We start from the raw sequence: 17935 nt of genomic DNA on the forward strand, positions 1-17935 counted from the left end.
CCTGCTTTATGGATGAATCTGATGGCCCTTTTCTGCGTTTTAATCAGTGTTTGGAGATGACTTTTATATGTGTTTCCCCATACCTCTAGGCAGTATGACAAGTATGGCAAAGTTAATGCACAATATAAGATATAAAGTGCTCTCTGGCTGAAAATTTGCCTTGTTTTTCCCAGGACGGCAATGCTCCGTGCCAACTTCCTCTGAACGTATTTGATATGTGGCTTCCAGCAGATTTTGTGGTCTAGAATTACACCAAGGAATTTGATTTCATTAACTCTTTCTATGTTAACATTGTCAACATTTAATTTTACATTTACATTTATACTTCTATGTCCAAATAACATAAAATTTGTTTTGTTCAGATTTAAAGACAGCTTATTTGCTTTAAACCATCTATTAACATTATTCATTTCCGTTGTAATTACCTCCAAAAGCTGCTGTAATTCCACACCACAGTAAAAAATATTTGTGTCATCTGCAAATAACACAAATTTTAATACCTTGGACACACGGCAAATGTCATTTATGTACATTATAAATAGTTTTGGTCCCAAGACCGATCCTTGAGGGACCCCACAAGTAATGTCCATAAGATTTGATGTAGTCTGATTAATATGTACAAATTGTTGACGGTTTTGTAGATAGCTCTTCAACCAATGCAAAACATGACCTCGGATACCATATTTCTCTAATTTTCTTATTAGTATATCGTGATTAACTGTATCAAATGCTTTCTTGAGATCTAAGAACACTCCCAGTGCGTACTTCTTTGTGTCAATAGAATCTGTTATTTCTTCTACCAGTTCTATAAGGGCCATTGCTGTTGATCTATTGTTTCTGAAACCATACTGACTATCAGTTAGCAACTTGTATTTCTCAACAAACCCATCAAATCGTTTTATGAATAATTTCTCTAGTATTTTGGAAAACTGGGAGAGTATTGAAATTGGTCTGTAATTACTGAAGTTATGTTTGTCGCCTTCTTTGAATATCGGAATAACTTTTGCAATTTTCATCTTATGTGGGAATATTCCTTTTTGGAAAGACAGGTTGAAAACATACGTTAGTGGTTTTGCAATACCATCAATGACTTTCTTCACAGTTACCATGTCAATATCATCCCCGTCTGTACTGGTTTTGTTCTTAAATCCTTTGACTGTTTCATAGATTTCTCTTTCTTCCACAGCCTTTAAGAACATTGAGCTTCTATTTCCTTCTACATAATTAGTTGGATCTATTTCTGTCCCATCCACTTTTATTTCCTCGGCCAGTTTTGGTCCTATATTTACAAAAAATGAATTGAATCCATTGGCTACCTCCTTCATTTCTTTAACACTGCTACCTTTGTCTATGAAATACTGAGGATATTGATTATTTGTTGTTCCATTTTTAATTACACTGTTTAGTGTACTCCATAACCTTTTGTGTTGTTTTTATTATTTTCTAGCTTTTTACAAAAGTATTCTTTTTACAAGTTCTCATGATATTAGTTAGTTTATTTTTATATGTTTTATACTTCTTTTCAGCTTCAATAGTTCTATGTTTTATGAATTCTCGATAAAGGGTATTCTTTTTTTTGCAGGCATTTGTAGGCCTTTTGTCACCCACGGTCGTCCTGCATAATTTTATTTATTTTACAAAGTGTTACTGGACAGTGTTTATCATATAATATTTTAAATATTTGTAAGTATGTTTCATATGATTTGTGAACATCATTCTCATCATATACAGCTTTCCAGTCTTGCTTACTAACTCATTTCTGAAAATATTTAATGTCTTCTCTGTTCTAATTCTTCTATACATAGTAGTTCTCTCGTTTTTGTTGTTCTTGTTTTTACACTCATAAATTGCAAAAATGGGTAAATGGTCGCTAATATCGTTGATTAATAGCCCACTTTTTATATTATCATCCATTACATTTGTACATATATTATCTATTAAGGTGGCACAATGTGTGGTTATTCTACTTGGCCTTGTTATGAGGGGAAATAGCCCAATGCTGTACATGGTATCAATAAATTCATCCGTGCTTTTGTTGTGATTTGGATTTAGCAGGTCTATGTTGAAGTCTCCACAAATAAACACCCTTTTCTGATATAAGGTGGTAAATAATCCTTCCATACTGTTAACAAAAAAGTCAATATTAGATCCTGGTGTTCTATATATGCAACTAAAAATTAAGTTTTTCTCTTTTCCCATACAAATTTCAATAGTAAGACACTCCATCACATCATCAATTAAAGTTGTCATGCTTTCAACTTTTTTAAAGTGCAAGTCTCTATCAATGAACAGACCAACCCCACCTCCCTTTTTATTTGTTCTATCCAAATGAAGGAATTCATAGCCATTTAATCCGAAATCTCCGGTCTTTTCAGGGGTTATCCATGTCTCGGATACAGCTATTACACTGAACGGTCTTTTAAACTGTCTAAGATATTCCTTGATGGCTTCAAAGTTTGAATATAAACTTCTACTATTGAAATGAATCATTGTTATACTATCTTCAAGCTTTACATATGTGACAAATTGATCATCTGTGTAATATGTGCAGTCATGTGTCAGTTTGTTAAATAGATTTTTGTCTGGGTCAATGTTATTTTCGTGATCCATTATCCAGTGGTCTGAGTCTCCATAGGTTGTAGTATGTATACTTTCAAAGATGTCAGAATATACTCTTTACTTAACATGATCCAGCATCGTTGGTGACCGCCACTGATCTGGCAGATCAAGGCATTACTGATATTTTTGTAGTTCGACTAGCTCTCTAATAACTAAAACTTTTGCTTGTTCTGGAGTGCCGTTTAGCTTGATGAATACTTTACGATTTGACGTCCATGTTGATTGTATTTTTTTCTGCTTCCTTAGCAGCCCAGCCTGCCGTGCAATGTCTGCATTTTTCTTAATGAGGTGCTCATTGATATAAACATTTGTCCCTTTCAGCTTTCGTCCCTGTTTAAGTAGTTCTTTCTTTTGTTTCCTGTTGACAAATCGAATAATTATGGCAGGTTTCTCATTTCTATTTCTCCTTGGGAGAAGGTGACACCCCTCTATATCCCTGCTCTCCACATTGATATCCCTGCTTTGAAAGAAGGCAAGAACCTGGCACTCTAAGGAGAGGAGCTCTTGCTCAGGTGGTTCGCCATCTGCTGCTGTTGCCCTCGCATATGAAAGGTGTGTAGTTTCTAATCCATTGACTATTACATCATTTATTCTGGAGTACTGCTCTAGGTCTGACATCCGGGATTCCAAGGCTGCAATTTTCTTGTCTTTTTCCTCGTTTTGCCTTCTAAGGTCTTTGATTTCACCCATTAAGTCCATAATCATTTTCGGCTGTTTAGAGATTGTTGATATTTCATCCGACATGAAGTTTAGTGACTTCTTTATCTCCTCCATTTCCTCCATTTGAATGCGTGTGTGATGGTTGTGTGTCTGTGTTGTCCGCTGCTTTGAACTAAAGCAGCTGCTAAATGATAGAACTCGGAGCAGTAGTGGCAGTTCAATGAGAGAAGCAAACTCACTTAACTTGTCTTGTCTTTTCTTGCCACATTTGCACAAAGTACGGACCCCACCGGGTTACATGTGGGCCACTTTAGGCCCACATCCAGATCAGCCGATGCTTACTTGCCATCTTTTGGCCAAAACTGACCCAAATGTGTTTCAGCAAAGGTGAACCACGGCTGAACCACGCGTGGCCCAGCCGTGGTTCTACAGAATCACCATTCTCTCTCTGCCACGCATGTGCCAGGGATGGGCCATGTTGGTCCTGGGATGCAGGTATTCACCTCATGGGGCGGTTTAGGCTCACATCCCAGAATGCCTGCAGTGCCCACATCCGCAGGCTATCTGGGTAATGTTCTAGATAAGCCCCGCCCCCTTTACCTTTTTGATTTGATTATTTAATCTCTTCATACATTCATAGAATTAAAATCAATCCTGGACCTGGTCCTGGTCTGGAGCAGAATAAATCTCCATGGTAACTGATGCTAAAACGTATCTAACTTTAGAGAAACCGGATCGTGGATCAGTTCATCCTGGATAACCTCCATATCCTGGACTAATCCTTGATCCGAGTTCTGTACAGCAGCCAAGAAGGAGGAGGAGGAGGAGGAGGGAGGAGGGAGGAGGGTGGAGGGAGATGGAGGGAGGAGGAGGGAGGAGGGAGGAGGAGGAGGAGGGTGGAGGAGGAGGAGGAGGAGGAACATGAACAGAAGTCAGTCACCAGTTAGCAGGGAAACGAGTGGATCCGAAACACCAGCTCCTGTCAGCTGCTGGTTCAGGTGCAGCCTGCGGTGGAGAACCAGGTCAGGTGGAGAACCGGGTCAGGTGGAGAACCGGGTCAGTGGGTGGAGAACCGGGTCTGCTCAGACTCTCCAGACTCAGAGGAAGACCAGGACCCGGGATGGACGGCGCCGGCTGCTTCCTGCTGTTCCAAACAGCGACCCGTTCTCCACAGTCAGCTGCGTGTCGTTAGCGTTAGCATTAGCATGAGCTTCAGTTCTCATCTGTTACATAACAAGCAGACGAACGGAGAAGTTTTCACCTTTATTGACATCTGATCGACAGCAGAACGCCGGGTTCTGGGTTTCTTCCTGCTGTGGGACAGAAGAACCGAACGGAAACAAATCTCTGTTCCAGTCGTTTAAATAAATACAAAACTGAACGGATAGAAATCCAAACCATATGCAGTCGAAGCCGCGGTAATAAAAACGGTGCGATGTGTGCAAAGAGAAATGAAAATACAAAACCTTCCAAAAGCTTCTTCTGTTTTCTATTTACATTAAATCTGACTGGAACATTCCTAAAAAACAGCAGTGCATAAAGACGTGAAACAAGGTCCCGTTTTTTTCTTTTTGATTTTATAATCAACCCTTTTAGTCAAAAAACCCAAAATCCAAACAGAACGAAAAAACTATTTACAGGAAAAACATTTTCTTTATAATAAAAAGTAATGAATCGGAACTCTCTTAAAGCTATTTCAATAAAATCTACTCGTAGTATTTGTGATATAATCCAAAGATCTTCAGTTTATCTTCAAAACTCTGCCGGGAGAACCTGATATGTTTCATGTTCCTACTTTAAGTTCTGCTTTTTTTTTAAGAAAAGAGAAAGAGACTAAAGGCAACAACAGGCAAGTTCAAGGACGACTCGCCCCGAGACGCCGCTCGGCCCAGACGTATGGAACTCCAAAGGAGTCACAATTCGCCACTAATCCAACGCGTCTAATCCTTAAGAAGCCGTAAAAAACGCCCGTTTTTTAATGACACGCCGTAAAAAACACGCGTTTGATTTGCCCAAACGCGCATATTTTAAGCCACTCCAGCTGAAGGCTGTACAACGCCGTAAAAAATGGCTGTTTATTAATAAAATGCTGTAAAAAATACGCGTTTTAAACAAGGCAGACACTCGTTTTTACAGCGTTTCATGAGATGTTAATGAGCTCCGCCCTCTGAAAAACACAGCCAAAAGTTCAATGTTTCTGAAGCCAATCAGCAGAGAGCACAGCGTGTTCAGCCATTAATGTGATTATACTTAATTCGCGCACATCGATATTTTAATCCTCTGAATTTTAGTCCTTTCCTCCAGCAGCACAGTATCAGCTACGATAACAGCAGGCAAGTGTCTTGGATCCGTAGTTTTCCATCCATTGTTTTGCTCTGCTGATTGGCTTCAGAAACACTGAACTTATTGGCTGTGTTTTTCAGAGGGCGGAGCTTATTAACATCTGGTAAAACGCCGTAAAAAATGTGCGTCTTGCTTGTTTAAAACGGGCGTTTTTTACGGCGTCTAATTTAAAAACGGGCGTTTTTTTACGGCGTCTTAAGGATCAGACGCGTTGGATTAGTGGCGAATTGTGACTCTTTTGGCTTTCCTTACAGACGTTCTCCAGGAGACGCCACTCGCCCGGACGTTCTTCAGGAGAACGTCTGTTGACGGTTCATGGAGGTGTGTGGAGCTGAGGCCTGACTTTCACTTCACAGCCTCAAGAACCCAAAAAATCCCCAAAAACCAAGAACTGGTTCTCCTGTGAGCAACAAGAACCACGTTCAGAAGGAGGACCGCCGGCGGCCACAGGGACAGACCGGAACCCGTTCAGACTGGGAGGAGAACCGATGACCGGAACCCGTTCAGGAGGAGAATTGATGACCGGAACCCGTTCAGGAGGAGAACCGACGACCGGAACCTGTTCAGCTTCTCTTCAGGTCAGATTTTAAGCACAAACATTCCCAGATTTTGTTTGGATTTCGTTTCAAATAAAACGTTAATCCCAAGAAGAAATCAGGACTGGAAACATTTCAGTTCTCTAGAGAACCCTGCTCTGGACACGGGTCCGTTACCGGCCATAAACCTGAGCAGGTTCCTCAGAGAACCGGACCGTTCAGATGAGTGGGACAGAAAACTTCAGCCAGATAAAAGTTCCAGAATGATTTTCCGGTTGTTTCACTTCGTTGCTTTGCCTTTTTTCCGCTTCCAGTGATTTACTGGCAGGTTTCTGGATTTCTGACCAGAACAGACTGAAGCTAGCTGGTTAGCTGGTTAGCTGATTAGCAGGTACTGCTGTTAGCATGCTGGTTAGCATGCTAGCAGCAGTACCAGCAGCTCCACGGTTCAGGATGACTTTGGTTTCAGAGGAATTGATTGGCGCTGTGAGAGCCGTGAAACAGTGTTAGCGGTTAGCAGTTAGCGGTTAGCGGTTAGCAGTTAGCGGTTAGCGCTGAACGTCCCCAGCAGCGAAGACTCGCAGCTGAAGACAAACGCCGAGTCAGCAGCTTTTATTTTTCTGTTTCAGCCTTTATTGCAGCTTCTGTGGCGAGAGCTGATCTCCGTCAGCTGAGGCAACTCACTGCTGTCCAAAACCACCAGAACCCCGTCAGACCGGACCGGACCAGTCCTGACTAGACCGTACCAGGCCGGACCAGACTGAACCAGTCCTGACCAGACCGTACCGGGCTAGACCTGACCAGAACAGTCCTGACCAGACTGTACCGGCGCTGGACTGGACCAGACTGTACCAGACCAGACCGGACCGGACTGGACTGTACCAGACCAGACCGGACCGGACCGGACGGTACCGGACTGGACCGGCAGCACTCTGACTGACAGGAAGTGGATCTGGCGTGACGGACACGGTGACGTGAGGCTGAATTGTCCAGAGGACGCTTCCTGCAGTGGACAGCGGGGTTCCGGTTCAGAGCCGCCGGGTCTCCAGACCCCCCCTTAGAGTAAAGACGTCTCACACAGAAGAGGAGGACAGATGGAGCGGAGCATCCCCCACTCACCAGGACAGACCTCCTGTCCACAGAACGTCTGGACGAGTGAAGAACCCAACGTTTCCATCACGACGGCTCGTTTTGTTCCGTTTCCACAGACGTCTGCTGAAACACGCCGGAAACGGTCGTTGACACTCCGACCACTTCAACGCTGCAGCGTCTCCCCAGCGTCTCCGTCTCCGTCCCCAGCGTCTCTGTCCCGAGCGTCTCCGTCCCCAGTGTCTCCGTCCCCAGTGTCTCCGTCCCCAGTGTCTCCGTCCCCGTCCCCAGTGTCTCCGTCCCCGTCCCCAGTGTCTCCGTCTCCATCCCCAGCGTCTCCGTCCCCAGCGTCTCCATCCCCAGTGTCTCCGTCTCCGTCCCCAACGTCTCCGTCCCAACGCCGCTGCCGCTCAAACAAACACCGCTTCCAGAGGACCCGGTTCACTGTTTGATTTCACCCGAAGCTGAAACCATCGGACTCCTCTCTCCTCCTCTCTCGTCTCCTCCTATCCTCCTCCTCTCTCGTCTGGACTCAGATCATATTCAACATGACCTGAAATGCAAAAGAAAATCACAAGACGACTTTCTGAATGGAACCGTTAGCTTTCTGGGCTAACCCGCTAAACTGGACCAACCAGCGGCTGTAGACGCTACAGCAGCGATAGCAGTTATAGCGGCGATAGCAGCTATAGCGGCGATAGCAGCAGCCTGGAAGGACTGGTGGTAAATCCAGAGCTTTTAATGTTCTGCTGGCAGATTTTCATGTTTCCAGGTGAACTCAGCTAAATAAAAGTGAAAATATCACCAAGTTCTTCATTTAAGAGAAAAATCTGCAAACAGAAGAAGAGACAGTGATCTGTGTTCCAGGTAAACGATCCCTCCGTCGCTCAGAGGGACTCTGGATTTTTCTCTCATCACGCGAAACCAGACGCTTGTTCTAAAAACCTGGTTTTGAGATTTAGAGTTTTGCAGTGTAGAACGTGTTTGTAGCGTAAAATCAGATAAATCCTCTCATTCATGACCTTCACTGCAGAGAACCGAAACGCCGGGAAAAGAACCGGAATGAAAAGAACCGGAATGAAAAGAACCGGAATGAGAGACGCTGGTTCAACGAAGTCAGAAGCAGATTCCTGCTGGTCTGGACCGATGGGTCCCGGAGGAGAGGACCGGTCCCGGGTTCCCGGTTCTGATCCCTGCTTCAGTAAAAATCTGTAAAAAAAAAAAAAGTCTCAGTGAAGGAACCGGGTCCAGACGGAGAACCAGGTCCAGACAGAGAACCGGGTCCAGACGGAGAACCAGCAGACCACTGCTGCCACGCTCTGTGTGTGTGTGTGTGTGTGTGTGTGTGTGTGTGTGTGTGTGTGTGTGTGTGTGTGTGTGTGTGTGTGTGTGTGTGTGTGTGTGTGTGTGTGTGTGTGTTTTCACGGTGAAAAATAGAGGAAAAGGTTCTCCTACAGTTTTCTGTCTCCAAACAATCAAAGGAACAGAGTCAGCATTCCACGGCGGTCGGTTCCTCTGTTCTTCTCTCCGTTCCGCCTGCAGTTTGTTTTCAGCAGTGTCTTTTCTCTCGGCGCCGCAGCAGACAGAGGCGTCCAGCTCTTTGTGTTTTCACTGAGTGGAGCAGAGGTTGCCGGTTCGGATCTCAGGGGCGGGTTTCACTCTACATCAACTCTACATCTACTGCACGACCAGCACCAGCGCACACCCCCAGTCCGCCGCCCCCGCCCCCCGCCCCTGACCCCGCCCCCTGACCCCGCCCCCTGACCCCTCCCCTGCCCCTAGCCCCTCCCCTGTCCCTGACCCCCGCCCCGCCCCCGCCCTGCCCGTCATACCCACTCCTGCACCGGGTACTTGTAGCAGTGCGTCGGCGGCAGGCTGCCCGGCTGCACGGCTTTGCTCTTGAACTGGAAGACGGTGTAGACCAGCACCAGGACGCAGAGTGCCAGCACGCAGGGGATCACCACGGCGATGGCGTCCACCGGGGCGGGGACGTCGTCGATGGCCACCATGATGTCCACGTCGTCCGGCGGCGGCCGGCGCTTCCCGCCCGCCCGCTCGGCATCGGGCCGCTCGCAGCCCATCCAGTCCCGCAGGATGGACTTGGGGTAGCCGGGCTCCACCGTCAGCTTCTGGTTGTCGAACTTCCAGTAGTCCGTCCCCTTGTAGAAGTAGGTGTAGACTGAGGAGGCAGAGACAGAGACACGACACAGATCTGAGGAAATGTTTTCTGGAAAAGCACGGAACCGGACAGGAAGCAAGAACCTGGATCGAACCAGATAGAACCAGTGAGGAACCAGAGAGAACCAAACCAGACCAGGACCGTCGGTCCGTCTCCATCACAGTGACTCTCTGAACCGGAACATTCTCAGCCCCCGGCTGCTCGCAGCCATGAAACACCTGCAGAACCCAACATGCTCAGATTCTGGTTTTTAAAAACCTGAATATGATCCCGGTTCCTCCTTTTCTGACCCGAATGTCTGCTCATAAAAACATGTTCCGGTCGAAAGGACATGAAATCCTGCTCTGCCAGGTTCTACCTGCAGGGAACCTGGTCTTTAGAGTCCAGTTCAGCTGCTGCTCAGTGAAGAAAATGAAACGATGTTCAGTTTTTCTGTTTTACTGAAAAAACGCTGTAAATATTTCAAAACATCTAAGAATTCAGCCTCAAATCACTTTTAAACAAGTTAAACCCTGAAGATAGAAACCAGTCCAGAACTGGTCCAGAACCAGTCCAGAACCAACCAGCTGGACGTTCTGCTGCAGAACCAAAGAGAGAACTGAACAGGACTTACAGCCCTCCCGGCTGATGAAGGCCCCCTGCGGGGCTTCCGGGACGCCCTTCCAGACCGTGATGGGTTTGGGGTACCCGGGGTCGGCCGTGCGCTTGTCCTCGTTGTAGCGCCAGTACTGGTCCCCCTTGAAGAAGTAGGTCTTCCCGACGGGCTCCCAGCGCAGCGCCGCGTCCACGCCGTCCCGTGGCAGGCCGCCGCCCAGCTCCGCCACGCCGCGGGGGAAGCCCGGCTCGGCCGCCACCTCCCGGAACACCCAGAACTTATCGCCTGGAACCGGGACACACACGGACCGTCTGGTCAGGACCCCATCCCTCAGACCCGCAGAGACCCGGCTGATGCTAGCTCCACGGTGAAGTGAAGGTTAGCATTCACTGGGTTAAAAGATGGAGCCTGCTGCTGTGAAGGGGAGGGTGCTAATGTTAATGCTAATGCTAAGGCTAAGGCTAAGGCTAATGCTAACCGGACTCAGAAGTTGAGTGTTCTGTCGGCATTGTTCCAGCATTAAAATTGATGATGATAATAATAATAATAATAATAATAATAATTATTATTATTATTATTATTATTATTATTATTATTATTATTATTATTATTATGCTTAATTATAATAGTAATACTAGTAGTGATAATATTTATTATTATTATTATTATTATTTTACCTTTGAAGAAGACGAACTTCCCGTCCGACCTCTCGTAGGCGGCGTCGATCCGCGGCGGCAGACCCTTCCAGAACTGGTCGATCTGCATCGGGTAGCCCTCCTGGACCTGGTTGTTCCTGAGGCGCCAGAACCAGCGGTCCTGCAACACAAGCAGCCACACATCAGACCAGAACACCAAGACCAGAACACCAAGACCAGAACACAGAGATACAGAACACCGAGACCCAGAACACTGAGACCAGGGTTCTTACCTATGAAGCTCGCTGTACAAAACGAGCCCCAAACTTTGCGCAGCGGCTGCTCTGCGCCAAAGCTGGTACCTATAAAAACCTATCGCAGGGAACAAATGCGTGGGACTTTGCAGTCCTCACTGCCAACAAAGTAGCTGCCGTACAGGACCGCACAATTCAGAGAAACTACGTGGAGACGAAACAGGAGAAGGAAACGAGGGGAGACACTTTGAGGAAGTCACGTTCAGAGGCTTTGGAATGTTTCCTTCCTGTATCCTCAGCTTCTACATCTTCTACAATAAACACAAAATCAATAGTTCAAAGGGAGCAATCAGACATCACGGAATAAAAACACTACGATGTCTTTGTCTCTGCACTACAAACACCCACTGTCACTAATGACATAATTCTTCTCATGATACACACTTCAAATTGTTCTCAATTAAACGGCAAATTGACACAAAAAAAATGTTTGCTACGTAGCCATGGCCATGTCTGACGTCTGAACCCCGAATCGTCCCGGGTCCACAGCCTCTGTGTGCTGCAGCGCATGAAAGCTGTAGTGCGTAACTTTAAATGTCTGTGAATGTCCGTTTTAGCCAGGCCACTGCGAGAGGAGACGACAAAATGCAGATTAAGCCGATCGGCTCCTCTAACAACTCGCGGGATTTTTCAATATATGAGGGGGGACCCAAAAGTTCCCGGACTGTAGTTATAACTTTTTATTTTTTAATCTTCGCAATTATTTGAAACTGTCACCTTCAAAATACTCTCCTTTGGCTTGAATACAACGCTGCACCCGAGATTTTCACTGTTCAGAAGAGTCGCCATGGCCGCGCGTAACTGTGCCGATAAGATAGAAGTTCGATTTCCCCCCCCCCCCCCCCCCCCCCCCCCCCCCCCCGTATGCCTGTCTTACCTTTCCGCTGCCGCTCCAGTTTCATCTTTGACAACAAAAAGCCGTCGCCCGGGGCCAGATCAGGGGAATATGGCGGTGGGGAGGCTGGCTGGTCACGGTTTTAGTCAAAAAATATGCTTTACGCACAACATTTGGTGCTATTTCTGTGCGTAACGGGGCGTCCTGTGGTCTGCTGTCTGCTATGATACGGCCATTTCCGGGTGCCTTCGTCTCCCTGCTTCTAATAACCGCCTGAGGATCATCTGTCTGGATCTCTACAATACTCCCATCAGTTCTGCAATGTCATCAAAAGTCCTGCGTGGACCTACCAGGACGTCTTCTTCAGTTTTTGTGACGTTTCCTCTGTTCTGGAAGTGGATTGTTGTCCTCTGCGTGCCTGGTCTTCATGATGTAATCTGATTACTCTTAAAGGGCCCAAACCACTCAGACACCCTAAGAATCCTTCTTAAAGAATGTCTGCAACATGGTGAGTGTTTCTGCCGCTGTTTTCCCAATAAAAAACTAAATGTTTTGACAGAGCGCCTATCAGTGGGTATCCGCCATCTTGAAAAATCGAAGAGCGGGGTGTAACTCTGTCAACATAAACAATGACTGTCAGCTGACCGCTTCACGGGGGAAGACCAAACCTGGCACAGTTATGCATGAGGTTATCCTGGAGCGACATGTAGCGGCCAAAGTCGGAACTTCATTGTAGTTTTTTATTAATAGAATCAGTCCGGAAACTTTTGGGTCCCCCCTCGTATGTAATTCTTGCTTTGCGTGTCGACCGGCGACATTCCTGCACGGGTGTACAGGAAATTACGCAACAAGAAGGGAGGGGGAGGACGGGAGGGTGTCATAGCAACAGGCAGAGCGAGGCAGAGCGAGGACGCCACATGGCAGAGAATCCAAAGAAACGGCCGAGAAAGAGTCCTGAAGTGGGTCCTACCACCAAAAAAAAGCCTGGACGTTCGGCGTACGTCATGTGGAAGCGCCGCTTTATTGTTGTAAGAACGCAGAATTCCGCTAGAGGGCGACCGAAGTTACGCACTATAGCTTTAAAACCGTGTTCACTCAAGAGGCAAAACCATTCTGATGAAGTCTGGACGCTCAGTCATGTTGTGAAACCAATTTCCACTACAGTTTTTTATGTTAAGTTTTTTTTTAAGGTGTTTCTGCCATGTTGAGACTCTGAATTCTGACGACTCTCCTTCAAGTCGGACACTTTCCCTCCCTCCAGCAGTAGAGTCCCGATGGCTCTGGTCCTGCTCCACTCAGTGTCTCCGTCTGTCCCTCCACTGCTGTGTCCTCCAGAGAGGACGGCAGCCCGGCTGTCCTCCTCACCATGAGGGTTCGGGTCTCTGTCTCCTGAAGAGTCGCTTCCTGGGTCGTTTACCGTCCTTCCTGCAGGTAACGGCGCTCTGCGCCGCGCCCTCTACTGTACCCACATTTCATTCATGAGTTCATCTGCACACCATATATGGTGCCAGGGGGCGGAGTTGGGGGGATTGTGGGCGGGGTCGACCAGCAGGATTGGGATCCATTATTTGGAAATTGTGAACAGCTGAGCTGCGGACAGGTTTTTAGCTCCGAGTTTTTTTTTGCGGACAGAAGTTTGCGTTGGTTTCCCACACACCGCTACTGTCAGAGTGTCCTGCAGAGTTTTATAGGTAAGACCCCTGATCACTGAGACCAGAACACTGAGACCAGAACACTGAGACCCAGAACACTGAGACCAGAACACTGAGACCCAGAACACTGAGACCAGAACACTGAGACCCAGAATACTGAGACCAAAACACCAAGACCCAGAACACTGAGACCAGAACACTGAGACCCAGAACACTGAGACCCAGAACACCGAGACCCAGAACACTGAGACCAGAACACTGAGAGCAGAACACTGAGACTAGACCACCGAGCCCCAGGGGATTAAGACCAGCAGGAGCCAACCGGCCAGGGGGGCAGAGCCGAGGGTCCAGGGCTCCAAGAGCCGACCCCCCCCCACTCAGGCAGAGAACCATGAGCAGACCCAGAACTGGCCCCCACGGCGGCTCCCCGCCCCAGACCAGCTATAGCCACGTACCCCGAGACCCGGGGTCCGGATTCTGTGTCCAAGAGACAGAAATCCGCTCTGAAGACACAGAAGGTGTCTCCGGTCCCACAGAGGCGGGTCTGAAGACTCGGGCCCGTCCCGGACCCACCTTGAAGACGAACATCTCCCTCCGGAAGACGGCCACCGTGTTGAAGTTGCCGTCGCAGATGTTGGGCTTGCCGTTGCCGGGCAGGGCGGGCCGGTCGCCGGGGGGCCGGGCGGGCCGGGCGTGGCGGTCCGGCTTGCGGTCGGGGTGCGTCCTCCGGGACGGCAGGGTGGGCAGCGGACGGGTGGGCTCCAGCATGGCGGTGGGGATTCCTGGGGGACGGGGACACGTCAGGGTCCTGGTCTGTGTCTCAACGTCTTTTCAGTCTCAACCTTCCTCCAATCAGCAGTTTCAGGACGTCCCGTCTCCGAGTGGGTTTGATCGTTTTGCTTCTCGTCATGGATTTCCTGCATCGTTGGAGTTCTGTCTGTCTTTCAGTCTGTCAGTCTTCTTGTCTTTCTGTCTTTCGGACTCTCAGTCTTTTGGTCTTTCAGTCAGTCTTTAAGGCCCAGTCCCATTTCTCTTTCTAGCCCTCCCCCTTTGAAACGGAGTGCTAAGGGGGAGGGCCAAAAGTAAACCCCTCCGAATTGGAACACCCCTTCGACAGTCGCGTACGTCATCAGTAGTCGCCGCTGCCGATGACGCAGCAGATGCGACAATTGTTTGCCGAAGAAGAATGTTTTTCTTACATTTTAAAACTTTATTGAGAAAATACTGACATTGATGAACTTCTTTCGTTGCGGACGCCGCCATCTTGCCGATCTTTCAAGGCTTTCCAGTGGCGGCTGGTGGCGAGGGGCGGTGGCGGGAGCGCTTGTTTTTTCCGCCTACACCACGAGTGTCGCGCGGCATTAGTTCATTTCAGCATTGGCGGGAGCGCTCGTTTCCCACCCGCGCATTCCAGGCAGGCGGTGTTGAAGAAACCAGTTCATTGAAAATAATCGTCTGTCTGTTGTGTTCGGAATGCGCCTGGAATGCGCGGGTGTGGAAACGAGCGCTCCCGCCAATGCGGAAGTGAACTAACCCCGCCCGCAACTCACGGTGTAGGTGGCCAAAACAAGCGCTCCCGCCGGCGCCCCTCGCCACTGGCCGCCACTGCATCATACCCCTCCGTTTAGAGTGAGCCTCGGGAGAATCTCTGTTTGGACGGGTGACCAGCTCCCCCCTCCCCCCCCCCTCCCCCTCCCCCTCCGTCATGATGACAATCGGGACGCCCCTCCCCCTCCACGTGAACACACAAAACGGAGGGGTGGGGCCGAGGGGGGGGGGGGGGGGGGGGGGGGGGGGCGACGGGGGAAAAGGGATTCAGCCTAGCTTTCTGTCTTTCTGTCTTCCAGTCTTTCAGTGGACGTTTTGAGTCTTTTCCAGTCTCACTCTGGTCTCATGGGACTTTTCATTCCTCTATAATCTGAATAAAGCCTCATTCTGCTGGTTCTGCTCCGTCGTGATGACGCAATATGCCAAGATGGCGGCCAGCGGTCCGACTCGTACAAAGACGGTTTGTTTAACGGAAAGGACGGATGGACGGGAGCAGAAGAGCGCGGACGATTCAGAAGTTAATCCAGAAAGAAAGAGAAACTCTGTTCACTTCCTGGAGACGGCAGAACGTCGCGGCTGAACCGTCCAATCAGAACGCTGCACAGAGAGCAGCCAGTCCTCTGCTTTCCCATCAAAACACCCAGACCAGGAACAGAATTAATAAACCAATTCCGAGTTAACGTTATTTTAAAGATTTGATCTTTTTCATCAGGTCTGATCATCTCCAGGCTCCTGGTTCCACACGGTTCTGTTGTTTGTTTTTTGTTTGTTTTCTTGTTTGTGTTTCGTTCATTTTCACGCTGTGAAAAATCCAAACCTCGAGGTTTTTGGAGCAGGGATGACAACAGCATCCTTCCAGACTCTTGGCACATGCTGCCTCTTTAGAGACTGATTGAAAATGTACAGTCACGGATTTCGGATGACAGTAACGCTGATTTACACAGAGACAGACTCCGCCTCCCGGTGATTTCCCTGTTACCTCTGCGTCTCTATCCAGACGAAGCGGCACACCGAAGCCGTCAATCAGCAGGTCTTCATCCCGTCATGTTCAGTAAGCCACGATTCTGTGAGCGTCAGAATCCCACAGTCTTTAAAATCCTTCAGAAAGCGGACGTCTCCCTGAAGTTGGTCCATCTTATTCCGGAGAGACTGGGTGTTCCCCAGGATCGTGGAAGGCAGAGGAACCCGGTTCTATTTTTTTTTAAATAAAGATGCTTCTACTTTGAAATATGTTTAAAATATCCACTAGTAGAAGTGAAAATCGTCTTGATTCAGGAGAAATTTATTAAGTCGAGTCTTTTTATCTCGATGAAACATTATTTTTAAGTGAATTTATCTCAAATCAAGTGAATATGAGTAGGGCTGGGCACGTGAACGCATTATTAACGCGTTATTAACGCGTTATTAATGCGTTATTAACGCGTTATTAACGCGTTATTAACGCGTTATTAACGCACTGCTCCCTTAAAGCCGACAAATATTTTCATCAGGCGTTAACGCCCCCACGCCATGAGCGCTCAGAATGAACTGTTTTTCATCTGCTCTGCTCTTGCTGGTGTGTGTGTGTGTGTGTGTGTGTGTTGGGGGGGTCGGGGGTGGCAATCTCGGTAAAGAATTGGTTTTTTAAATTATAAATCAAATTTGATGAATTGTAAAATTATTATTGTAAAATTATGCTTCTTACAAAATTCTTGCAAAAACAAAAGTCCGTGTCCCGGCGGGGGGGGGGGGGGGGGGGGGGGGGGGCATCACTACAGAGTACTTCTGAATTCATTATTGTATACTGTGCATAATGCGAGATTAAGAAATGTAATTGTTGGCCAGCACTAGAAACGAGACTTTTTCCCTCAAAACCAGTTTAAAAAAAAGCTGCTCAGGGCTTTTAGACCATTTTAACAGAAGTCACAGTCTTGTGGGCTGGATTCTGAACTTTTTAACTGACAGGACACAGAAAGTGAGAGTGAATGGAACTGTCTGGGATCAGTTACATCCTCCACTGGATCCCCACAGGATGTGTGTTTCTCCTCTCCTGTTCATTCTGTATACACACATGTGCCGCAGCAGCAGAGAGGACAGAACTACGAGAAAGTTTGCAGATGACACAGTTATTGTCAGCCGGTTGAAAAACAACGAGACGAGCCATGGCCCGGTGGTTGATGATTTTCTGGATTGGTGCAGTAAATCTTTCCTTGAGATGAATATCTCCAAAACAAAAGACATGATCATCGACTTTCGGAAAAACAGGCCTCCCAATCCAGAGGCCACGGTTTTAAAGGGTCAGATAGTGGAGTGTGTTAAAACACACAAATATCTCGGAACCATCATCGACAATGAACTGAAATTTGAAGCAAACTGTGAAGCTGTGTGTGAAAAGGACGCCAGCGCCTGTTTTGTCTGAGAAAACTGTCCATTTTCAACATTGATAGGACGATGTTGATCCTGTTTTATTGTGCTTTTATCGAATCGGTTTTATCCTTTTGTCTTGTTTCATGGTTTGGAAATGTGTCCTTAAAAAACAAGAACTGTTTACACCAAATCGTTAAATGGTCCAGCAAGCTGACTGGAGAGTCTCAGCTTCACCCACAATTCCTGTACAGCAAACAGTTACAGAGGGAGCAAACTCTGTTGTAAGAGACGACTCCACCCTCTGAACGGTGAATTTCAGCCGCTCCCGTCAGGTCGGAGGTTCAGGGAACCGCCTGTAAAACTGAACGTTATGAAAGCAGCTCTGTACCAGCAGCAATCCGTGCTCTAAACAAATGAGAGGAACTGAAATATAACTAACACAGTCACCTTTTGAATGGCTTCTCTCATCTTAATCTCATGGATGGCGCTTCCTTATCTAGCGGGGTCCGACATATTTTCAGCCATTTTTATTATTTATTGATTATTGATGGTTTTATTGGGCTGTCTCCTTGGTTTCAGCTGTA

The 17935-nt window shown here is 47.5% G+C and overlaps 1 protein-coding gene across 1 annotated transcript in view; it reads right to left on the bottom strand.

Annotated features, from left to right (window-relative positions):
- Nucleotides 1-9064: 9064 nt before the first annotated feature.
- mmp24 (matrix metallopeptidase 24) overlaps nucleotides 9065-17935 on the bottom strand; it is a 28463-nt gene continuing 19592 nt past the window's right edge. Inside the window, exons 7-10 of the mRNA XM_030092575.1 lie at nucleotides 14031-14239; nucleotides 10699-10837; nucleotides 10040-10306; nucleotides 9065-9426 (exon numbers count right to left, since the gene is read on the bottom strand). Of these exons, the coding sequence (XP_029948435.1) occupies nucleotides 9074-9426; nucleotides 10040-10306; nucleotides 10699-10837; nucleotides 14031-14239 (968 nt within the window). The 3' untranslated portion in view covers nucleotides 9065-9073. The remainder of the gene's footprint in view (nucleotides 9427-10039; nucleotides 10307-10698; nucleotides 10838-14030; nucleotides 14240-17935) is intronic.

Source organism: Salarias fasciatus, chromosome 5 (assembly GCF_902148845.1).
Source record: "Salarias fasciatus chromosome 5, fSalaFa1.1, whole genome shotgun sequence".
NCBI classification, from domain to species: Eukaryota; Metazoa; Chordata; class Actinopteri; order Blenniiformes; family Blenniidae; genus Salarias; species Salarias fasciatus.